The sequence below is a fragment of the Anolis carolinensis genome, unplaced genomic scaffold (assembly GCF_035594765.1).
Source record: "Anolis carolinensis isolate JA03-04 unplaced genomic scaffold, rAnoCar3.1.pri scaffold_11, whole genome shotgun sequence".
NCBI classification, from domain to species: Eukaryota; Metazoa; Chordata; class Lepidosauria; order Squamata; family Dactyloidae; genus Anolis; species Anolis carolinensis.
In genome coordinates, this window is record NW_026943822.1 from 20596196 (window position 1) to 20614239 (window position 18044).

At 39.7% G+C, this 18044-nt stretch overlaps 1 protein-coding gene across 2 annotated transcripts; it reads right to left on the minus strand.

Moving 5' to 3' along the window:
- Window positions 1-303: 303 nt before the first annotated feature.
- Window positions 304-16246, minus strand: LOC103280758 (mucin-2). 2 transcript variants are annotated; one of them, XM_008120737.3, is made up of 13 exons: window positions 16008-16241; window positions 11225-14360; window positions 9982-10040; window positions 9549-9709; window positions 9332-9432; window positions 8359-8417; window positions 7955-8091; window positions 7731-7855; window positions 7534-7592; window positions 5728-5882; window positions 4680-4789; window positions 2434-2576; window positions 304-1354 (listed from the first exon to the last, which is right to left on the minus strand). In XM_008120737.3, exons 2-13 carry the CDS (start codon window positions 14345-14347, stop codon window positions 1261-1263), a joined length of 4326 nt encoding a protein of 1441 aa, XP_008118944.2. In that variant the 5' UTR covers window positions 14348-14360; window positions 16008-16241; the 3' UTR covers window positions 304-1260. The 2 variants fall into 2 exon arrangements, with proteins under 2 accessions (XP_008118944.2, XP_016852944.2); XM_016997455.2 differs by having other exon boundaries at window positions 1269-1354; window positions 2402-2576; window positions 16008-16246.
- Between the last annotated feature and the right edge of the window lie 1798 nt (window positions 16247-18044).

Genomic DNA, 18044 nt, shown 5'->3' on the forward strand with positions numbered 1-18044 from the left:
GTTGTAGTTGCTGGGATTTGTAGTTCACCTACAACCAAAGACCCCCACCAACAATCAAAGTGGACCAATCTTGCCAAGAAACCTCCATGACAGGGCTAGTAAGACACATAGTAACAACCAGGTTTCATTGTATTCATTTAGAGAATATCTATGGAGACTTAGGCTAGAAAGGCTGTGTCAGTCTTATTGTTGTGCGCCTTGAAGTTGTATCGGAGTCCTGGGATTAATAGACTACACTAAATCAGGTTTTACTGAACGGCATGTGATCTTGAGAGCCGGTCAAATTCCACATCACTACATAAGAAAAATCTTCAGAACAATTTATTCGGAACTGCGTTTTAATACAACACGGTGTTTCGAAAACATGGCAACAAGCGAGAAACAGAACAACGCCTCCCACCCAAATACTACATATTTACATCCAAGGTTTCTTCCAAGCTCTTAAAAAGTTCTCTCTCTACAACTGAATGGTCGAAATAGTCGAAACCCCCTCGCTGATTTTAAATGCCAGCAAGACCCATTCTGAAAAAATTGCAATGCCTATGCTCTAGAGAAAGTTTTAAGAAGTGTTTTAAAGACACGTTTAAAAGATCCAACCTAGATATAAAAATAGACCACTGTATGAAATGATGATAAGGTCTGGATGACGAAGACCTCTCCAGGATAGTCCAAACCTCAATATTGACCTCCTCTAAAACTATTGATAGAACAGAATCCAACTGCAGGGTTGTGGTGTGTTTTCCGGGCTATATGGCCATGTTCCAGAAGTATTCTCTCCTGACGTTTCGCCCACATCTATGGCAGGCATCCTCACAGGTTGTGAGGTATTGACACAGATGTGGGCGAAACATCAGGAGAGAATACTTCTGGAACATAGCCATACAGCCCGGAAAACATACAACAACCTTGTGATCCTGGCCATGAAAGCCTTCAGCAACACACAGAATCCAACTGTCTTCTTGCACTCTGGGTTCGAGAATCTGCTTTTCCATGCAATAAAAAATAACTTCCTAATCGGATAAGATGTTTCCTCTTATTCACCAATGCATTAATATGGAAGTTGTCTACCACCAAAGTCAGATACTTCTTTCCTTCTTCCAATGTAATTCAAGATATGTATAATGTTACAAGACATCATGGATGTTGGGTGCAAGACCAGCATGAGTGGGTAAATATCTCCAAAGAACTCCTTTCCACATTTTCCGCAACTCAAAGGTTCAGACACGGTTGTGGTCTCGATCTGGACGTGAAGAACCAAACTCAGATGGAATGGGGCATAGTTTCGACGTCACTGAATGCTTTGCTTGGCCAAACCAACCGTTGTCCTTGGAAAGTACTAGTGTCCGTCATCATCCTGCAGCAAAGAGATGAAGGACAGCTCAAAAGGATCCTTGGAACAAAGCATCCCACATACATTCACTGGAAGGAACTGGTTGTGCCAAAAAAAAGTTCATTGGGAAATATAGTCACAGAGTTATATATTCGCTCTTGGAATCTCAAGGTCTTCCAACTGTATGGACAACTAAATACTAGACATGTCCAAAAAATCGTTTTGAATCGTATATCGGAATTATTTCGGATTGTTCTCGCTTTTTGATACGCATTCTGAGACATTGTCTCACAGCGCAACCAGCAATGTAATTCGAACCATTGTTGGCCAATTCCCTAATTGTCTCTTAATGTTTCGTTAATTTCTCCCCCCCCCCCACCCAAATTTTTGAAAATATATATTTAAAAATATTTTAATTTTTTTTTATTTCTGTAACTTACCTTGAATGGGAGGTTAGCGCAGCCTAACATGGCTGCTGCTCCCCAGCCAATCAGAAGCTTCCACGATGGATGCAAAGGGTTTTGTTGCTGGTTCTTTTCTTAGAAAGGGAATTTCTAGTTTTCAAAGTATCTTTGCACTCCTTGCCAGGGCATTTCTTGGTCCATTTCTAATTGAAGGCATTGGGTTGAAGCTTGTGGGATTACATAGCCAGAGACACCATTGATTTCCAGTGTCCTTCTTGCTTACAAATATAGCAAGGGAATTTCTAGTTTTCATAGTATCTTTGCACAACTTGCAAGGGCATTGCAAATTTGATGAGGACAGCTGAAGAAATGAGGGCGGGAGAGCCCTGTAAAAGTCCCCCCCCCCGGGTCCCCTTTTTTTTTTGGGGTGATTGCGCATGCGCGTCCACCATTTTAGAAACATTTAGAATCATTACGAATTTTCGGAAATATCCGAAATTTTTGGGTGAAAAAATTGGAAATACTTTCTATATCGAAGTGCCAGCGCCCCCTACTTTAGAAACGGGAATTGAAACATTTTTTTCATTGATCGGACATGCCTACTAAATACAATATCTGATCTGGAATATTTTTGTTATCCAGGAGCCAACTCTAGGGAAGAACTCACCAATCCTCCTCACAGTTGAAGTGTGCACTCACATGTGTGTGTCCAGACAGTCCAAATGAACCTCTTCCAGAGTGGGGCGGAAAGCTGGGTTATCCAGTTCAAACAACTCAATGCCCCCTTCAAGGTCACGCAACCTATTAATGATGATCTTGTCTTTCCGGCCAAGCATCTTCGGCTTTGATAAAAAAAAAATTAAAGGAAGCGTTAGGGAACCATGATGCACACTGCAGTATAGCATGTTGTCACATTAAGAAAAAAACAAACGCATGCAGAATCAAGCTACTTTCAAGTGACTTGTATCTATATATATAAAAGAGTGATGGCATCACGGCGACCCACAAAACAACTAAACTACAAGCCCCCCAACCTCGAAATTTGACAACACAACCCATCATCCACGCCTCTAGGTTGATACAACAAAAAGCAAAGAAAAATAAAGTCCTAATTAGAGGGAGAGAAATAATTGTTTTTATCCAATTGCTGCCACTTAGAAGGCTCTAAGCTCTGCCCACTTGGTCTCCTAGCAACCCACTCAGCCCAGTGTTAATAAAAGAATAAAAAATAAAATAAATACAAATAATACAATAAAAAATAATTAAAAACACTAAAAATTAATACAATAAAATACTTTAACAAAATAACTAAAAATAATACAACAAAATAATAAAATATAATAAATAAAAAAGATAAGTTACAATAAAATTAATTTAAAAAAATACAAATAACGTCAAATAAAAATTCCACAACAACTTTTAACCAATAGCACCACCACTTTGCCACAGCAACGCGTGGCTGGGCACAGCTAGTGTTTCATAAGATGACAGAGTTACTGCATATACTTGAGTATAAGCCTAGTTTTTCAGCCCTTTTTTAGGACTGAAAAAATACCTCCTCGGCTTATACTCGGGTGAGGGTCCTGGTGGGCTTATATTCAGGTCGGCTTATACTCAAGTATATATGGTATTATTTTTCTCTATTATTATTGGTATTGTTACATTTATTATTTTACTCTCTTAATTATTATTATTACATTTATTATTTTACTTTATTATTGTTGATACTTTTACATTATTTTACTCTATTTTTATTATGATTAATACATTTATTATTTCACTCTATTTATGATTATATTTATTATATTATTATTATTATTATTGACAAAACAATATTTTATGACACAGCAAACAAGATAGCTATGCTGGATTTCATATCACAAAATCACAAGTCGAACACTTCCCAAGTGTCGAGGACTGTGTGATGTATTTTCGGATGATGCGCACAGATCCCAGTCGGGTGGCCTTTTGCAGTTGGCAGATCATGATTTTGTCAATGTCTATTGTTTCCAAATGCCGGCTGAGATCTTTTGGCACAGCACCCAATTATTATTATTATTATTACATTTATTATTTCACTCTATTATTATTAAAAGAATATATAAGATTCCCTTAGCCTAAAATGATACATTTCAATATATTGGTTTTATGGTTCCCGTCCCCTTGATCTGGTCATGTAAGTGTGATTTACTGTTATAATTGTATTGTTTTACTTTGTTTAATAATGTGTATTATGTTGTTATGTAATGTTTGTGTTTGCTTTTATGACTGTAAACCGCCCTGAGTCCCATCCGGGAGATAGGGCGGTATATAAATAAATTATTATTATTATTATTAGCACATTTACATTGAAGAAGATGAAAATAATAATTTAATCAGAGCTGAACAGTCATATCTTAAATTACAGTTTGATGTAAAGATTCAAAGACATTAAAAACTACTGAGGCCTCAATTAATGTAATTTTATTGGTATCTCAGCCTATACTGGAGTCAATGTTTTCTCAGTTTTTGTGTGGTAAAATTAGGTGCCTCGGCTTATATTTGGGTCGGCTTATACTCGAGTATATACGGTATATTTCTTAGGCAGGGATAATCAAATATAGTCTTCCAGATTTTAATGAGCATTGAGTCCATCATGGCTTGCCACAAACTAGGATTTCTAGGAGTGCATCAACACTAGAATGAATGCAATTAACTGTTATGGCTCAATATTTTGGAATCCTGGGAGTTGTAGTTTGCGGAGGCACCAGCCCTCTTTAGCAGAGAAGGCTAAAGGACTTCTAAAATTACAACTCATTAATCCATCGCATTGAACCATAGCAATTAAAGTGGTATCAAACTGCATTCATTCTACAGTATATATGCACCCTAAGATGCTAGGATCATGGTCAGATCAAAACCACTGGCAACTACGGTTACAAAAGTGTATTGATGTAATGTCTTACCAGCAAAACCAAGATGGGAAGAACAATAAGCGCAACGACAAACACAGCCAGGATGACTACAGCATAGGCGGGAATCCCTAAACTGGGAAAGGGTGGCTCCAAACCATCACCTGGAAGACGAAACCAAAGGGAAAGTCATGTCACATTTTCAGGCTGGTCTTAGATTGAAGCAAAATATCTCTCGCAGTTATTATTATTATTATTATTATTATTATTATTATTATTATTATTATTGACACAACGACGTTGTATGACACAGCAAACAAGATAGACATGCTGGATTTCGTTTCACAAAATCCCAAGTCGAACACTTCCCAAGTGTCTAGGACTGTGTGATGTATTTTCGGATGATGCGTGCAGATCCCAGCAGGGTGGCCTTTTGCAGTTGGCAGATCGTAATTTTGTCAATGTCTATTGTTTCCAAATGCCGGCTGAGATCTTTTGGCACGGCACCCAGTGTGCCCATCACCACCGGGACCACCTGCACTGGTTTCTGCCAGAGTCTTTGAAGTTCAATCTTGACTTCCTGATAGCGGCTGAGTTTTTCCTGTTGTTTTTCGTCAATGCGACTGTCACCTGGGATTATTATTATTATTATTATTATTATTATTATTATTATTATTTACATCATTTTTACCCCGCCCTTCTCACCCGGAGGGACTCAGGGCGGCTTACAACAGTTGGCAAATTACATTGCCCAAAATACATTCAATAAAACAAAGACATATTAATAAACAATAAAACAGTACCACATCAATTAAAACTCTAATTAGACTCTATTAAACCATAAATTATAAAATTTAAAATTTTTAAATCTATTTGCTAGGATAGTTGTGGAAATTTTGTAATCGGTATTTAAGAGGGATATGGATTGGTAATTTCGTACATCTGTCGTGTCCACATTTTCTTTTGGGATAGTTACTATGTCTGCGTGAATCCAGGATTCTGGAATTTCTGTTCTCCAGAAGTTGTTTCACTGCCAATCTCATGGAGCCCAGCAACGTTTGGAGGGCCCTAGATGGCTTAGCCTTGCTATTTGGAGGCATACCTGCTACGGTAAAGGAGAATGGATCCACCTGAAGGGTAGATGAATCCAAGTAATCCTTTGGACCAACTGCAAGGGCAAGAGTCTGGAGAACATCCTTGCTGGTCGGGGCAGGATGCTGGAATATCACATCTCCACGACACACCAAGGAGCCACCTCTGCAGTCCAAAGAAGAATAGAACAATCTTAAAATGCTTTAGACGGAGAGATGAAGGAAGCTATTGTAGAAGATACAGAATGAATTGTCCAAGGTCACTCAGTAAACTTAGCAGCTAAGTGGAAATGATTTAACGGTGGGCAAAGTGTGGCCTCTCCAGATGTGGGACAACTCCTAGAATTCCTCACCATTGGCCAAGGAGGCTGCAAATTGCAGCCCAACGATATCCGGAAGACCATATTTTGCAGAGCCATGCATTGGTCTGTCTCTCTAACCTAGTGGAGATGTAGATTGTTTTCTTCTTCAGATGCTGCAGACCAGAAAGGTCCATCAAATACAGCTGAGACTGAGGAATGCTGAAAGACGCAATCCAACGATATATGGTAGACATCCACTAGCTCACCCCTTGTTAGTCCTCCATCCAGGATTTGCTTCCTTCAATGAGTATATTCAACAATAATGGGATTAATTCCATTTTCTTCCAACCTCAGATAAACTCATATGCCAGAATGTCTCAACCAAGCTTCCCTGGAACCCTACAGCTCCGTAAGATCTTCCTAGGACTGTCTTATGTCAATGTCCCTATATCTAGCATCCTCCAGTTGTGTGAGGGTCAAATACTTATCATTCATGGACCATCACCCCATTTCAATTCCTCTGAAAAAAGATCTCCAGTATTCCAAAATCTCACAAGATTCAGGAACAGTAAATCTTGATACAGGGTTCATGTCATTGTCTAGCTCAGGGGTCCCCAAACTTTTTAAGTGGAGGGCCGGTTCATGGCCCCTCAGACTGTTGAGGGGACTGTTTGAAAAATAAATACAAACTAATTCCTATGCACACTGCACGTGTCTTATTTGTAGTGCAAAAAAAACCCCAACAACAATTATATATTTATTCATTTATTTATTTACTACATTGATACCCCACCCTCTCTCACCCCGAAGGGGACTAAGAGTGGCTTACAAGTTGTATGTACATACAATATATTATATTATTAGCATAGCACAATATTAGCATTATATATTACTATATTGTACTATACCACTGTACTGTAATATTATTAGTAATATTACATTTAATATATAATATGCAATTAATATTATTATATTACACAATATTATTATATTGCATCATCATCATTATTATTATTATTATTATTATTAGCTACCCTGAGTCCCATATTGGGTGAGAATGGAGGGGTAGAAATACTGAAATAAATAAATAAATATTATTCAGATTGCACAGTATTAGTAAATTAAAGAACAATACAATATTTAAAAATAAAAACAATTTTAACCAACATACTGTGTAAAATCAGGATTTCAATGGGAAGTGTGGACCTGCTTCTGGCCAATGAGATAGTCAAGCTAAGTAGGATTGTTGTTGTTGTGTCTTCAAGTCATTTTGGACTTTGGGCGAGCCTAAGTCTAAAACTGAGGGCGGGGGCCAGGTCAATGACCTGGGCCTTAGTTTGGGGACCCCTGGTCTAGCTAATCTTCAGGGCTGGGGAACCCATAGAGTCCAATTCCCATGGGCCCTGGCAAGCCTAGCTCACAATGGGGATGATGGGCCCAACAGCTCAATATCTGGAAGGTTGGATGTTCCTCATAGTGACTAAAGATCATATAGTAAGAGAAATGCCTACTTACGTGATCTCTCGGATTGCCACTTGCAGGAGATTTTTGTACTTGCTCAATACATGCATTATCTAATCGGAGGAAAAACAGATTTTATATCATCAGTCAAAACCCATAACAGTCTAAGGTGATCAACTGGGGTAGATCCAGGGGACAATTTTCTTCCTCTAAAATCCTTCTGAGGTCTAATGATTGTGTCTTCCACCTACCACTCCAGAGAGATCCCTCACAAGGTTGAGATGCTCCATAGAAGAACGGTCCATCATTTTCTCATTGTATACTCTGTTGGTCACCAAGAAAGAAATTGGGAATACTTGAAGGCTGAGCCGTGATCCTGTAAATCAGAGAACACTGTAGATCAAGCAGGCTGGTAAACTTCCATTCATGACCCACCGTCACTCCCAAAACGAGAGGTTGGGTTGGACCTACTGACCATTGATGGAGAGAGATGTGAGATCTACTGAGTAATTCGAAAGTTCTGTCAGTGCTTCTAGAGCCCAGCCAACATCAACATGAATGTCAGTATCGATACAGACTTCTCCGTTTATATCTATGCCACCCTGGAGGTTTCTGTGAAATAGAAACTGTGTTGCGTTAATGTTGCAAAAACTGAGATGACACCAAAAGCATATCTAAGTCCAGAGTTGGATCCATACTACCGCAAACCAAATATCTATGGAGAACTCAAGCTGTAGGACTAGAGTGAAATAAATTCTGCCTATTTGCATTCCCTTGAAGCATACTGTTTCTAGCACCGGAAGTAGTCTGCCCTCCACTTGTGGACTGATCAAAGATTACCATCATTCAGATCTGAACAAAGTTAAATTATGTACATACCCACTTTCAACAAATGAGATGTTCCGCACGGTATAATGAGCTCCAAGTAACAGAGTCACCTACAAGAACAAGAGTCATATTTTAATTTAGTTATAAGGCTTCAGCTCACATAGTAAACACAAGGATGAACCATCTAAATTGGAAACAATGCCCGGTACTGGAAGGACATGGTGGACACAGTCTAGTCTATTTAGGAAAATATTATTTTAAAAATCACCCATTTTTCAGAATCAGAAAATTTATTTGTTCATTGGCAACCTGTATAGCCCCAGGAGCAAAAACAATAGCTCTGGGACTCACAAAATCCATCCACCCTGGATTACAATGTTGGACTATGATGAAAAAGACTTCAACTCATATTAAGTGAAATTTTCATAACCTGACATGGAAATACAAGTGCAAGACAGCTCAATTTGTTTATTTATTTATTTATTTACAACATTTATACCCCGCCCTTCTCACCCGAGGGGACTCAGAGCGGCTTACGAAGTTTATTTATTTATTTACAAATTTATTTATTTACAGCATTTATATTCCACCCTTCTTTCTCACCCCGAAGGGGACTCGGGGCGGATCACATTACACATATAGGCAAACATTCAATGCCTTTTAACATAGAACAAAGACAAGACAAACATAGGCTCCGAGCGGGCCTCGAACTCATGACCTCCTGGTCAGAGTGATTCATTGCAGCTGGTTGCAGCTGGCTTGCTCTCCAGCCTGTGCCACAGCCCGGGCCTCAAGGGGATTCCTAGATGCTCCGTCTCTAGAGGAGCATCTAGACAATGTGTCATTTATCCCTAAGGCTCAGTTCCTACAACCAAAAATATTTTATTTACCCATAAGGATACATAAGCCAAGCAATTAGTGGAGCTCAATCTACATAAGAACTTGACGTTCTGGATACTAAGTCTTCCATGACTTAAGCCTAAAGGGTATTAGTCCTTTTGATAGCTTCTCTTCTCAGGCTTACCAGATGGTCCCAATTCATCACATCACCCAAGGCTCCTCCAGAATCTAGAGCAGTGAAAGATATGGCCAACTTCTCAGGTTCTAGGTTGTTCAAGTTGAATCCTGATGGAAAGGGGGATAACAAAGCAAACAGGAGATATGTCTGAAAGTTGTAGTAACCATCATTATCTTGATGACTAGAATTCAGTTGGCACAGAGCCCATTTGATAGGTGCTTACCATTAGAACGAAGGGACTGTATATCTAGTCGCCAATCAAAGAAAGTGTCCGTTGCCCGTGTCTCTACTTCTGTGACAATTGTACGGATGACGTCAGAAGGTGTGGGAACTGGGACCCTTCTCTGGAATACAGCTTCACACTTAACAACCAAAGAGCCATTCCTATTCAAAAATTGGAATAATTAATCAGGTAAGAATTTCAGTAGACCTTGTTGATACTGTACATGAAGACACTCAAGCAGCACACAATAGAAGGAAGCTTAAGAGAGAACTGGTTCAAGATATTCAGATCAAGTTCAGAACATGGGTTAAAAAACCAACCAATATAGTCATTGGAAACTGTACTCCAAGGATGTAACTCCCATCCTGATGTACTGAATGAGACACACATTTTGCCCGGAAAAGAATATTACACATTTATTAAAGCTACTTACATGAATCCAAGAATGTTTGTTTGAAGGAAGCCCTCGTAAGTAGATAGCATCTTATTTACCTGGAGAGAGAACATCAAACAGGTTTATTGTTACAGGACAATCTGCTCAAAGGAACATTTAGAATGAAGTGTTCAGATGGAATGACAAGACAAGTCTGTATATCAAATATATCACAGAATTATGCTGGATGACAGAGTAATGCCTAGAGAGTTGTTCTCTCTGGCAATCTCCAGGTCCTCCAGAATAATTCTATGGTCAGAAGATATTACAGTAGAGTCTCACGTATCCAAGACTCGCTTATCCAAGGTTCTGGATTATCCAATGCATTTTTGTAGTCAATGTTTTCAATATATCGTGATATTTTGGTGCTAAATTCGTAAATACAGTAATTACTACAGTAGAGTCTCACTTATCCAACACTCGCTTATCCAAGGTTCTGGATTATCCAATGCATTTTTGTAGTCAATGTTTTCAATATATCGTGATATTTTGGTGCTAAATTCGTAAATACAGTAATTACTACAGTAGAGTCTCACTTATCCAACACTCGCTTATCCAACGTTCTGGATTATCCAATGCATTTTTGTAGTCAATGTTTTCAATATATCGTGATATTTTGGTGCTAAATTCGTAAATACAGTAATTACTACAGTAGAGTCTCACTTATCCAACACTCGCTTATCCAACGTTCTGGATTATCCAATGCATTTTTGTAGTCAATGTTTTCAATATATCGTGATATTTTGGTGCTAAATTCGTAAATACAGTAATTACTACAGTAGAGTCTCACTTATCCAACACTCGCTTATCCAACGTTCTGGATTATCCAATGCATTTTTGTAGTCAATGTTTTCAATATATCGTGATATTTTGGTGCTAAATTTGTAAATACAGTAATTACAACATAACATTACTGCGTATTGAACTACTTTTTCTGCCAAATTTGTTGTATAACATGATGTTTTGGTGCTTAATTTGTAAAATCATAACCTAATTTGATGTTTAATAGGCTTTTCCTTAATCCCTCCTTATTATCCAAGATATTCGCTTATCCAAGCTTCTGCCGGCCCATTTAGCTTGGATAAGTGAGACTCTACTGTACTAAAATCTGGAAAAGATTACATCTTGAAAGTAAAACTCGCAAATGCGGAGGACCAACATTAATTCTTTGGAAGGCCATCAAAATACATATAGATTCTAATATACAGATGCGTGTGTATGTCAAGGTTGCTGGAGTACTTACTGTTAACTGTACTTCTTTTGCCAACTTCTTGTAGCTTTCAGAGGTCTTGTTCTCCAAGGATTCAAAATAATCCATTCCAGTGAGGCGAAATGACAGTGGTAGAACATGCATCTCTGGAACCAGTAACAAAGGAGTTTTTAAGGAGATCAGACTCTCTTTTGTTGTTGCCTCACTCAACCATGGATCTTTGGACTCTGGTTGCTCTGAAGAGTGACCACCTGGGATCACAGTCACCCCTTCAGTACCAACTACTATCCTTGTGCTGATCTCCTTGGTGCTGGTGGCTTTGGTTCCCACCACAACAGTGGACTTCTCCTTCCTAACATCTCCTAGGTCTAAGGTGGAGACCCAAAACTTCTTGGTCAAGTGAGGTTGGGAAGTCGGGAAAAGTTGAGCGGAAGATGGAGTGAAGGAAGATGGGATGGTTCTCATCAGGCAAGTCAACGTTGACGTTGGAAGAAATTTGGGGGTGGTCAGGAGAGCAATTGTGGCAGAAGATATGGGATGAACTGGGGCAGAAGTAGTCTCTGAAATGGGCAGATAGACAGAAGAATCTGTTTTGGGAATATACACAGTTGTTGTACCATCATCTTGTAAAGTAATTGCAGCAGAAGCATCGACATATTTATTATATATTAACGTAGTTGTTCCAGCGGAGGAATCTGAGTCAATATAAAGGTCCTTTGTAGGCAAAATTGGTGGTGCTATTCTGTATATAATACTAGTTGATACTGGAGAAGATGTCACTGCTTTGGGGTCAGGCTGACGATCTTCTGAAGTTGAGAACCTAGGCAGCGTTGTGACCTCCAGCGCTTCCTGCTCTTCCCGAGCTTTTTCAGCAGCCCCAGTGTGCATTTCCAAAGATAGCTCCGAAACGCTGGTCCTAGAGGAGTCAAGTGATGTAATGTACATTGATACAGACCCATGGGTTGTCACTACAGAAGTTCTCTCTGGTTTTGTAGTCTCTGCAAGGGAAGCTGTGGCATGCAAAGGCATGGAGATGTCACCTTTCCATTGAGGAGATGTTATGCTGAAGAGCTCTATTGGAGGACTAGCTGTAGAACCTCCTGTGTGAAGACCATCATGTGTCATCCCAGGAGAAGTGGGTTCCACTGTATCTTGGGAGGGATGAGATGCAAGTGTGGTGCCTGCTCCTTCTAAAAGCATGTGCACAACACCCTTGCTATCCTTTTTTGGGCCCAACAACTCAGTAGGTTCCTCCGATGTCAGAACCCTAGATGTGTCAGTGGGATCTGGCGGAGATAGTGTTGCATCTCTCCACCTCTGATGCAAGTTGTGGTGCTGACCTACACGCTCAGCTTTGGCCTGTTCAGAAATGAACCTAGAAGCCAACTCTAGAGTTGGTGTGGCCTCTGCAAGTGGCAACTCCGAAGAGAAGATGGGTGACACCATAGTAGTTGTGGCCATCTCCACCAACTCCCAGTAACTAGGAGTAGTAGTCACAACTTCCAATGAACCATCTTGTTGAACAGGAATATCATACCCAGTTCCAGAATGCACAACATCAAGTGAAGCAGAAGTTGAAGGTTGCCTATATATGAAGTCTGGGTCAAAACTGATGCTATTACCCTTTGAGCTGGCATCATGTGTAGGACCAACAGAAAGCTCAGTACGTTCCTCTCCTTTAGGAGAAATTATGTCCTTCAATTCTAGTTTGGTTCTGTCAGTAGCCCAAGAAGTGCTTAGTGTGTCCTCAGTTGTTACAGAGGAGGCCTCGTGTGTTTTTGTTTTATCAAGACCTGGAGGTAGGGTTAGCATGGCTTGACTTCTGAGATCATCTTTCGGATGAGAAATCTGTTTTCCAAGAGACAGGTTAGCTTCTGTAGCCATGCTGACAACTATTGTATCGGCATCTGTTTGGACAGTGACAAGAGAAGGGCTGAATTCTGACACCCCGGTTTCAGATGAATGAGGAACAGTCTCTGTGGTCAACTGGAAAATACTACTATTAGCCACATCACTGGAAGACTCTGCTTTGGGACTATGAGACATCACAGATACATTTGCATTTCTCAAAAGGTAATCATATGTTGTGTTGGTCCTTTGAGTCAACTGTGTGATGGACTCAGTTGTGGAAAGTTGGCCTGAAGAGTTGATCCAAGTAAGTGTAGATGGCAGATCATGGCTAGACGGGAAGGAACGCTTACTTGCACCATAGTGAACGGCTGAAGTCAGAAAGATCTCAGTTTGTGTGAAGTGTTTTGCATCAGGATGGGTTCCAACAATGGAAATTGATGGTGAAGACATACTATGAGTTGTGGGAGAAGATGCAAATGGAAACAAGCTGGTCTTCAGAATTTCAACTTGACGATGAGCGTGAAACTTCCTACTGATTGTAGAGTCAGTGAAGTATTTCAATGGAGGTAGAGTAGGATGAGGTGAGATCTTCACTGAATGGTTACTTGAGGACCTAACAGAGAAAGGAAGTGGGGTCACACTAGTAGAAGGCACTCTACTAGCAGGTTCAGTGATATCAAGTTCCTGGCCAGTACGCATAGTCGTTTGGTCTGTGAGAGCTTTCCTTGAGCTTGAATCAGAAGACCATACTGGAAGAGAGTCAGATAAAATATTGGTAGAACTGTGAAATATTGCTCCACTACTTGAATGGAGACCTTTCATCTCTGAATCCATGGTCCCAGATGTTGTAACTTGAGATCTACTGCCCAGAGTCTCATGACTTGTAGGAGTTAGGTAAGATACTTCTTTCTTCCTATATAGGTTACCAAGATAGCCAGTATAGGTGACCACAGTAGAACTGTGGTTAGTATTACTCATAGCCTGCCAACGAGGATAGCCTTTGATAGATCCATTATTCAAACTGGTCACATTCGTGGACTTCTGGAATGAGAAAGGTGTTGGAGAACTTGGTCTTCTGTCGGGTAGAGTTTGGTAAGATGCAGCCAAATGGCTTTCGTTGAACGCAGTGGTGCTGGCAACTAAAGGAACGACAGCCAAGACTATTGGCCACATCAATCTTTTGGAAATGGTCACCAAGCCAACAGGAATTTGCAGAGCTCCTCTTCTAGGTTTTATGGAGCCTCTGTGAAAGACCAGTTTGTCGGCTAGTAGTCTTGCTTGGTGGCTTACAACAGAAGAGTCCATCACTGTTGGTCAACTGCACAGAAGAGGAAAAGTTACTTGTTATAACATAACTTCACATAAAATAGATTTCCATGGATGCAGTCAGAGTCTACAGTATTGATTTGGTGCCTTCAAGCTACAGTAGAGTCTCACTTATCCAACATAAACGGGCCGGCAGAACGTTGGATAAGTGAATATGTTGGATAATAAGGAGGGATTAAGGAAAAGCCTATTAAACATCAAATTAGGTTAGTATGGTTTTAAAAATTAAGCACCAAAACATCATGTTTAACAACAAAATTGACAGAAAAAGCAGTTCAATACACAGTAATGCTATGTAGTAATTACTGTGTTTACGAATTTAGCACCAAAATATCACAATGTATTGAAAACATTGACTACAAAAATGCGTTGGATAATCCAGAACGTTGGATAAGCGAGTGTTGGATAAGTGAGACTCTATTGTTTTAGGTAAAAGATAAAGGTTTCCCCTGACATTAAGTCCAGTTGTGTCCGACTCTAGGGGTTGGTGCTTATCTCAATTCCTAAGCCAAAGAGCCGGCGTTGTCCTTAGACACCTCCAAGGTCATGTGGCCGGCATGACGGCATGGAGCGCCTTTACCTTCCCGCTGGAGCCGTACCTATTGATCTACTCACATTTGCATGTTTTCCCTCTAAAAAACCACATGCCAGAAATGGAGTCCTGGAGATCAGCCTTTCAACGGATCTCTTACAAATATCCAGCAGAATGCAATGGTCAAAGGCTTGAATTTGGGAACATGAAGCCCCCTCTACACTGCCATATAAAATCTAGATTATCGGCTTTAAACTGTGTTATATGGCAGTGTAGACTAATATAAGCAGAGGCTGGATGGCCACCTGTCGGGGGTGCTTTGAATGAGATTTTCTTGCTTCTTGGCAGAATGGGGTTGGACTGGATGGCCCATGAGGTCTCTTCCAACTCTACGATTCTAATCCAGTTCAAAACAGATAATCTGGATTTTATATGGCAGTGTAGATGGGGCCCCAATTAGAATCTCTACTCACCCGTGTAATCCACTTCTGCTCACACATATAATTAACTTCAAAGCAGATAATGTGGATGATATCTACTTTAATGATCTGGATTATATGGCAGTGTCGAAAAGGCCAGAGGAACCAATCCTGCCAAGAATAATCCATGATAGGGTCACCATAAAGTTAGAAATGACTATGGCCCCTTCTATGGATAAGTGAGACTCTACTGTATAAAATTTTAAACATTAACCTATAGAAATAAAAAGAAACACACTTAATAAAACATGGAATTAAAAACAGCGAGGTTATGATAATAGACTAAGTAAAGTGCCCATTCTAAAAGTTGTAAACTCAAGATAACAGAATAAAGTGCTGCAAATTCGTTGGAGATCAATTTGGGATGATCAATTGTAAAGTAAACAATTCCAGATTACCGGCTTTGAACTGGATTATATGGCAGTATAGACTCATATAATCTAGTTTAAGCAAATAATCTGGATTATATGGCAGTATAGACATACTGGACCTGGCTAGTTTCTCACTGGTCTTTCTAAAAAATAAAGGGCTGGGTCTCTCTGTTTTGGAGACCCAGGCCCAAATTCATGGCACTAGCACCAGACCCTCGCCAAAGCCTCCCATTTAGACCCATTTCGCAGGCTCTTACCTGCAAATAGGAGACCAAAACCAAAGGAAAAAGCCAAGGCTAGTTCAGCGTGGAACCTTCGTAGCTCCTTGGACTTCTTTTCCTTGGGAGGCGGAGACTTGAAGGTGGGGGGGAGAGAGAGCAGGGCTTCTTGCAAGGCCAATATTGTTTGTTTAGCAAGCCAGGGCATTTAATCCCTTTGTCATTTAGATTTGCATCTCCTCCTCCCACAAAAACCAGGTTTGAAAAGGGAGAAGACACGCAAGCTCTCTTTGCCCTCCCTGTCCCGTCTGAATAGGTTGACACGCGAGTTTATGTTATTATTTGGAACCCCAAAAGAAAGAAAAAATAGAGTATTAAAAAACTCTAAATAAGTAAATAAGAAGCAAACAGAGGAGTTCCAGACATGAATCAACCAAGGGCAGCTAACGATTCTGAACAAAGGATGCTCCCAGGCAGGAAGAAGCCAGGAGATGAAACTATTCAATGCTAATCGAGGTGATTAACTACAACATTCACACTGGCCTCCAAATGACAAGAGTTCTTCTCTCATCCTGGACTTTCCAGATACAGTAGAGTCTCACTTATCCAACGTACTGGATTATCCAACGCGTTTTTGTAGTCGATGTTTTCAATATACAGTAGAGTCTCACTTATCCAACACTCACTTATCCAACGTACTGGATTATCCAACACGTTTTTGTAGTCGATGTTTTCAATATACAGTAGAGTCTCACTTATCCAACATAAACGGGCCGGCAGAACGTTGGACAAGCGAATATGTTGGATAATAAGGAGGGATTAAGGAAAAGCCTATTAAACATCAAATTAGGTTATGATTTTACAAATTAAGCACCAAAACATCATGTTATACAACAAATTTGACAGAAAAGGTAGTTCAATATGCAGTAATGCTATGCAGTAATTACTGTATTTACGAATTTAGCATCAAAATATCATGATGTATTGAAAACATTGACTACAAAAATGCGTTGGATAATCCAGAATGTTGGATAAGTGAGACTCTACTGAGTCCTGATATTTTGGTGCTAAATTCGTAAATACAGTAATTACTACATAGCATTACTGCGTATTGAATTACTTTTTCTGTCAAATTTGTTGTATAACATGATGTTTTGGTGCTTAATTTATGTAGTCAATGTTTTCAATATATCGTGATATTTTGGTGCTAAATTCGTAAATACAGTAATTACCACATAGCATTATTGTGTATTGAACTACTTTTTCTGTCAAATTTATTGTATAAAATGATGTTTTGGTGCTTAATTTGCAAAATCATAACCTAATTTGATGTTTAATAGGCTTTTCCTTAATCCCTCCTTATTATTCAACATATTTGCTTATCCAACGTTCTGCCGGGCCGTTTATGTTGGATAAGTGAGACTCTACTGTATATATAAACCTTCCTTGCTTAGTTTCTCCATACCTCACAACCTCTGAGGATGCCTGCCATAAATGTGGGCGAAACATCAGGAGAGAATGCTTCTGGAACATGGCCATAGAGCCTGGAAAACATACAACACTGTGATCCCGGCCAAGCCTCGACAACACACAAACTGGGTTCTCTGAGGCTCCTTCAACACAACTGAACTGGATTATATGGCAATGTGGACTCAGATAACACAGGAGGGTCACAAATTGGGGGAAGGGGGGCAGAATTGGTTCCTGTCCCTTTAAATGAAGTGCTTTGTTATTGGAATAATAGGGTTTAATCACCTGCTAATTGCTGCTGGAGGCTGAATTGCAGGTCAGCCTGGATTCAAAAAGCCTTGGGATGAATGGCAAAGTTACAGGAGATATAACCTAGTTTTTAAATTCCCTGGAAACCTTCCTAAAGCTCATCTGTATTTTATAAGTGTTTTTATGAATGTCTGATGTAATTTAATAACCTTTGAATTGATTCACCATGTATTGTACAATTTTATATATGCGTTTTATTGTAAGCCGCCCTGAGTCCCCTATTGGGTGAGAAGGGCGGGATATAAATATTGTAATAAATAAAATAAAATAAATAATGAAATGCAGCCACTGGGTTGT